The sequence below is a fragment of the Asparagus officinalis genome, chromosome 1 (genome assembly GCF_001876935.1).
Source record: "Asparagus officinalis chromosome 1, Aspof.V1, whole genome shotgun sequence".
NCBI lineage: Eukaryota > Viridiplantae > Streptophyta > Magnoliopsida > Asparagales > Asparagaceae > Asparagus > Asparagus officinalis.
Genome location: NC_033794.1, coordinates 130,911,985 through 130,918,889, shown reverse-complemented (window position 1 = coordinate 130,918,889; position 6,905 = coordinate 130,911,985). Strand labels below are relative to the sequence as shown.

General features: G+C 44.7%; 1 protein-coding gene across 1 annotated transcript; it reads left to right on the top strand.

Moving 5' to 3' along the window:
- Positions 2,392–3,115, top strand: LOC109844611. The gene is made up of 2 exons (XM_020413721.1): positions 2,392–2,967; positions 3,044–3,115. The coding sequence occupies exons 1-2, from the start codon at positions 2,556–2,558 to the stop codon at positions 3,061–3,063; spliced, it is 432 nt and encodes a 143-aa protein (XP_020269310.1). The 5' UTR covers positions 2,392–2,555; the 3' UTR covers positions 3,064–3,115.

The window sequence follows — 6,905 nt, the reverse complement described above, 5'->3', positions numbered from 1 at the left end:
AGTTTCAGGATGAATATCACATAGAATGCATTCCACAAGAACCAACACACTGCAGAGAAAATTGATCTCCATATAATTCCCTGAATATTATGTATAGATTAAACAGCAATGAAAAGATCATATAGTGATGTTGGCCAAATGAAAGCTAGATAATAGTCACTGAAATGTTTCCATACAGTTTTGGCGAGAGAGCATGTGAAGAATAAGTGATCACTAGTTTCAGGATGAATATCACATAGAATGCATGTCGAGTCTCCATTCCAACCTTTTCTTATAAGATTATCTTTAGTGTGAAGTCTGTTCAAGGATAAAAGCCATGTGAAGAACTGAACTTTACTTGGCATAACTTGATTCCACACAACTTTGTAAGTAGAAAAAACAATTCCTCTAGCATTTAGGAAATCATATAGAGATTTGACTGTGAATGATCCATTTACTGTAAGAGACCATATAGGGATATCAAACTGTTTGGTAACACTGTGAAAAGCAATTAAATTCATAAGCTCAAGTTTGGCATTGCAGGAAGAGGATGAGATGCTTCTCTTCAAAAGTGGATGCCAATGCCATATATGGTTATGGAAGTTTCCTTCAGGAAGAGGATGAGATGCTTCTCTTCAAAAGTGGATGCCAATGCCATATATGGTTATGGAAGTTTCCTTGACTACGAATATTGACATTTGTAGACAAAAAGTGGATGCCAATGCCATATATGGTTATGGAAGTTTCCTTGACTACGAATATTGACATTTGTAGACAAAGATAAAGAGTACAAGCATGAGTATAAACTTGTCAAAGTATTCTTTCCAATCCATTTATCTTCCCAGAATCTAATATTTTCACCCGAGCCTAAAGTCCACTGAAGGAGATGAAGAAACATATCTTTGTTTGAGATTATGTCATTCCAAAATAAAGAATTTGATGAATTGAAATTGGCTAATTGCAGATGTGAAGCATTTCTGATATAAAGTTGATGAAGGAAAGCTCCAACGTAAGAATTTCTGTCAAGACATTTCCATAGCCATTTAGAAAGAAGAGATATGTTGAACAATTTGAGATCCTTCACTCCCAAACCTCCCTCTGATTTACTTAAACATACTTTTTTCCAATTGACTAAGCATTTGAAAGGTTTTGAAATATTTTTTTCAGTCTATAAAAAGTTTTTCCTGATTTTATCAACTTCCCTAATCACCCACGTAGATAGTTTGTAAAAGAACATAATATATAAAGGAATGGAAGAAATGACTGAATTTAGCAAAACAAGCCTTCCTCCAAAGGATAAACAGTTACTCTTCCAAGATGAAAGTCTCCGATGCAGATTATCCAACACAGGTTGCCAATCAGATTTAGATAGTTTACCACTTTTTAAAGGCAAACCTAGATACTTGATTGGAAGCTTATCTAATTTGCAGTTAAGGGAAGAAGCTAGAGATTGACCTCTGTTCTACATTCTACCAAAGTAAATAAGAGATGATTTTGAGTAATTAATTCCCAATCCTGAAATATCTTCAAAGATATATAAGATTGCCTTAAGGATAGAGATGTCATTAGAAGTGTTTTTGACAAAAAGTAAAGTATCATCTGTAAATTGAAGACTTCTTATCTGATTAAGAGGTTCCTTAATGTTCAAGCTGGCTAATAAACCCTCTTCAACATTATACATGATCATCTTGCATAGAACGTCAACTGCTATGTTGAAGAGTAAAGGAGATAAAAGGATCTCCTTGTTTTAAACCTCTTTTGCATTTAAAAGACTTGGTTGGAGATCCATTAACAAGAACAGAGCAGTTGGAAGTGAAAATAATATAAAGTATCCAAGAACACCATCTCTGACCAAATCCACGAGCCTTAAGCAGATTAATAAGAAAATTCCAATTAATAGAATCAAAGGCTTTAGCAAAGTCAATCTTAAACATGGCCACTTCCTTTTTCTTCTTAGAACAAAAATGTATCATCTCATTTGCCATTAAGATAGAATCAAGAGTTGTTTTACCAGATTGGAAGGATAATTGTGTAGGAGCGACCAACTCATGCATATATCACTAGTAAAAAATCGAATATCCTAGACGGAATATTCTAGACGGAAAATTTTCCGTCTAGTTTGTATTATTCTAGACGGAAAATTTCCGTCTAGAATATTCCGTCTAGGATAAAACATCCTAGACGGAAATTTCCGTCTAGGATAGTATTCTAGACGGTTTTATTTTTTTTAATTTTTTTTTAAATAATGATGTATCCTAGACGGAAATTTCCGTCTAGGATACTATGACCCATATAAAAAAATTAAAAACATCAATTTTTCGCTCCAAAATCGAAATTCCCCCCAAATTTCCGCCCAAAATCGAAATAAGAAGCTCTCCCCCCCTCCCCCCCCTAATTCTCTAACTCCTTCCCTCCCTCCCTCTCTCTCTCTGCGCCGCTGGCAGTCGATCCCCAACGACGCTGGCAATGGTGACGCCTCCGCCGTCGAATCCTTCGAGCGCGTCCTCAGCAACTCCCTCCGCAAGATTCCGTCGCAATCTCCACCTCCCGATGAGATTCTGGCGTCGACCTCGTTGATGCGCTCCCTCCTCGAGATGCGCTCCCTCCCCTCCCTCTCCCCCGACGCACCTACTCCACCTCCTCTCCTCCCTCCTCTGCCAAGGGAACGTCGTCCTCTCCACCAACCTGATCCATATCTCCCTCTCACTCCGCGACTACTCTGGGGCGCTCCTCCTCTTCCCCGACCTGCGGCGGAGGGGCCTTGCGCCCGACCTCATCGCTTAGATGCTTACAACTCCCTTGTTGACGCCCTCTCCAAGGCCAGCCTCTTCAGGGACGACCGCGGCATGCTCGACGATATGCTCCACTCGCGGGTGAAGCCCGACGTCGCCACCTACTCCTGCATCCTCACCGTGCTGATCGATTGGGATAGGTACCTGGACGTGTTGAACCTGTTCACCGAGATGCAACTGTCGATGCTCGCACACAGTTAAGATTGGATTAGTCTCTTGTATGCAATTATGAGTTTGTTTACTAGTTAATCTGAATGTGCTTGGTTCTGTAGGGAGAATGGGGAGCATGTGAATGCTAAGGAGAAGATTGCAAGTCATGAAAAACAGCCGGAGCAGGATGATACTGTTAGGATACACCCCAATAAGAACGCCTCTAACGGAGACGCAATACACAAAATAAAGGCACAAGATCAACCAGAGTACTCACAGATATACGTGGTTCACTCCTTCGGAGCTACTCCACGGTGCAACGACGACGCCAAATTCTTTTATATCCCAAAAGAATAGATCCAAGAGAACACCCTCTCTTGATCAGATACACTCCAAGAACTCTCACAAACTCTCTCTATGTTTTCTCTTACTCTTCTATAAGAGGAGTTGTTTCTGGGATGATATTTCCTTAAGAATTTAGGGCCCTATTTATAGTGTTTGGGAAACACTATGCACTAATAAAATATTATTAGTGGGACCCGCCACTAATAATAATTAACTAGTGGGACCCGCATACTTTTTCTTTCTTCAAACTCTTCGGCCACTTTTTCACAAATGTCATAAAAGTGGGGGCCACCTTTTTACAAATGTCAAGAAAATGGGCTGGGGTTGGTGGAGCTTTCGGCTAACAATCTCCCACTTGAAGATTTGATTGAGTATCAAACATATCTTCACATCATTCTTGGTTGCATCATCCGGATGTATTGTATCTTTGGCGTCTTGCACGGCCTTCAACATTCTCAACGGAGGCCATATGAGGCTGCCCACAGCCTCACCTTCTCGAGTGGAACTGGCTTGGTCAGCATATCGGCTGGATTGTACCTCGTATCAATCTTCACAAGCTTGAACTCGTTCATGCTTTGCTATCTCCGTATGGCATGGTGCTTCACGTCAACATGTTTGGTCCGAGCATGGAATGCGTCGTTCTCTGACAAGTGAATGGCACTCTGACTGTCGCAGTGGATGAAGTATTTCTCAAAACTTACTCCACGCTCGAGAAGAAAAGCTTTCAACCATAGCAACTCCTTTGTTGCCTCTGCTACAGACACGTACTCGGTTTCGGTTGTCGACAAAGTCACAGTATCCTGTAACTTGGATCTCCAACTTATCGCTCCACCACCCAAGATGAAGATGTAGCCGCTCGTGCTCCTTCTTGAATCTATATCCCCTGCGTAGTCTGCATCACAAAAGCCCTCTAGCTGCAAATCTGCCCCGCCATACTCAAGACAACGGTCGGACGAGCTTCTCAAGTAGCGTAGAAGCCACTTGACCGCACCCCAGTGTTGTTTCCCTGGATTGCTCATAAAGCGGCTCACAACTCCCACTCCTTGTGAAATATCTGGCCTCGTGCACACCATCGCATACATCAAACTCCCGACGACAGATGCATATGGTATGTTTGCCATGAACTCGTGCTCTTCAGCAGTCTCTGGTGCTTGGGTCTTCGATAGCTTGAAATGACTTGCAAACCGCGAGTCCACCGGTTTAGCTTTCTCCATGCCAAACTTTTCAAGAATCTTCTCAATGTAGGCCTTCTGAGACAACCTCAGCCTCCGTGCTGATCTGTCTCTGATGATCCTCATCCCCAGAATCTGGTTTGCTGGACCCAGATCCTTCATCTCGAAGCACTCGGAGAGACGCCCCTTGAGTTCCTCAATGCGGGCCAAGTCGGGCCCTGCAATCAACATGTCATCAACATAAATCAAGAGTATCACATAGGATTCGTCATATCTCTTGATGAAGCAGCAATGGTCTGTGTCGCATTTGAGAAAACTGTTCTCCTCCATAAAGTTCTCGAACTTCATGTACCACTGTCGCGGAGCTTGCTTCAGGCCATACAAACTCTTGCGCAGGCGACACACGAGGCCCTCCTTGCCTCGCTCCTCGAAGCCCACTGGTTGATGCATATAGATCTCCTCCTCCAAATCTTCATGAAGGAATGTCGTCTTCACATCCATTTGCTCTAGATGGAGATCTCGAACTTCCATAATGCTCAGCACAGTTCGAATCATGGTCAACTTGACGACGGGAGGGAAAACGTCAGAATAGTTTATCCCTGCTTTCTGCTCATAACCCTTCACTACAAGCCTCACCTTGTAGCGTCTCCGTCCATCGGCTTCATCCTTGACCCGATAAATCCACCGATTGTGAAGAGCCTTTCGCCCTCGTGGAAGCTTTACAAGCTCCCAAGTCCCATTCTTCATCAAGGACTTCATTTCTTCCTCCATGGCAGACTCCCACTCGCCGCGAGCTTTGCCGGTCTGCTGTACCTCCTCATAGCTCTCTGGCTCACCACTGTCAGTCAGGAGAAGATAATTCATGGTGGAAAGGTACCTCTCTGGCACCCTTGGATTTCTTGGAGCTTTGCGAATTGCGATCGGCAACTCTGCTGGATCCTGCTGCTGTGCATCCTGCATGTTCTCTTGGTCTCCGTCTTCTATGCTGATTGGTATCTCACCACCGTCCTCACTGTCAGCAATATCTGGAAAAAGAGGGGGAGATAGCTGACTCCCACTCACCTCTTTGGTCTTGTACACCGCATTCTCATGGAATACGACGTCACGACTGCGCACCACCTTGCGCGCATCGTGATCCCAGAAACGGTACCCATACTCATCTCCTCCATAGCCGATGAAAGAGAGCTTCTTTGACTTTGGATCAAGCTTTGAACGATCTGCAAGATTGGTCATAACATAGGCGTCACAACCAAATACTCGTAAGTACTCTAGCTTCAGCTTCTTTCCGGTTCAATCCTCTTCAGGTATCCCATAACTGAGAGTCACGCATGGCCCGCGGTTGATCAAGTATGTAGCAGTATTGACAGCTTCGGGCCAAAAACTCTTAGGCAATCCGGAGTGGATCCTCATACTTCTGGCGCGCTCCAAGATAGTGCGATTCATGCGCTCCGCCACTCCGTTGTGCTGAGGTGTGCCTGGGACGGTCTTCAGTCTCCGAATCCCACGGGACGAGCAGAAGTTCTCGAACTCCTGGCTGCAATACTCGCCTCCATTATCAGACTTTAGGCACTTCAGCTTATTGCCTGTTTCGTTCTCCACACAGGCAAGCCACTTCTTGAAGACGATGAAAACATCTGACTTGTGCTTCAAAAAGAACCCCACAATTTTCTTATAGCATCATCAATAAAAGTGACAAAGTAAAGAGAGTTACCAACAGATGGGACTTGCGCAGGTCCCCACACGTCGGTGTGCACCAACTCCAATTTCTGCAGTTTTGGAGCCGGTCCGGTCTTGTTGAAGCTCACCTTCTTTTGTTTGCCTAGGATGCAGTCCTCACAGAAAGTCAGATCGATCTTGTTCAGACCCGGAAGCCTCTCTCCCGCAGTCATAATCTGCATCCCCTTCTCGCTCATGTGGCCAAGTCGTCGATGCCAAGTCATGCAGTCGACGGATGATGATGATGATGCTTGTCCTACGACAAGCAAGTGGTCGATCTTCCCGTTGGCGATGTAGAGAGACCCCTCGCGTTTGCCGTGTGCCACCACCAGGGCACCCTTGGACACCGCGGTCATAATCTGCATCCCCTTCTCGCTCATGTGGCCAAGTCGTCGATGCCAAGTCATGCAGTCGACGAATGATGATGATGATGCTTGTCCTATGGTAAGAAAGTGGTCGATCTTCTCGTTGTCGATATAGAGAGACCCCTCGTGTTTGCCGTGTGCCACCACCAGGGCACCCTTGGACACCTTCCAGCTTCTCTGCTCGAAGGATACTCTGTAACCGGAGTCAGTCAGTTGCCCGACTGATATAAGATTTCGCCTGAGATCTGGTACATGCCGAACATCATTCAGCGTCAAGGTGGTCCCGCCCTCCATCTTGAGGGTACAATTTCCCTTCCCGGAAACCTTACAAGGTTGATCGTCGCCAAGATAGACTGTCCCCAAGTCCTTCTTTACGAACGATGAAA

What these genes read in the sequence shown, in the direction of transcription:
- LOC109844611 (XM_020413721.1), top strand. Translation starts at nt 2,556, where the DNA reads ATGCGCTCCCTCCTCGAGATGCGCTCCCTCCCCTCCCTCTCCCCCGAC. An exon ending in ACTGTCGATGCTCGCACACA is followed by an intron (nt 2,968 to 3,043) that starts GTTAAGATTGGA and finishes TTGGTTCTGTAG; the next exon opens with GGAGAATGGGGAGCATGTGA.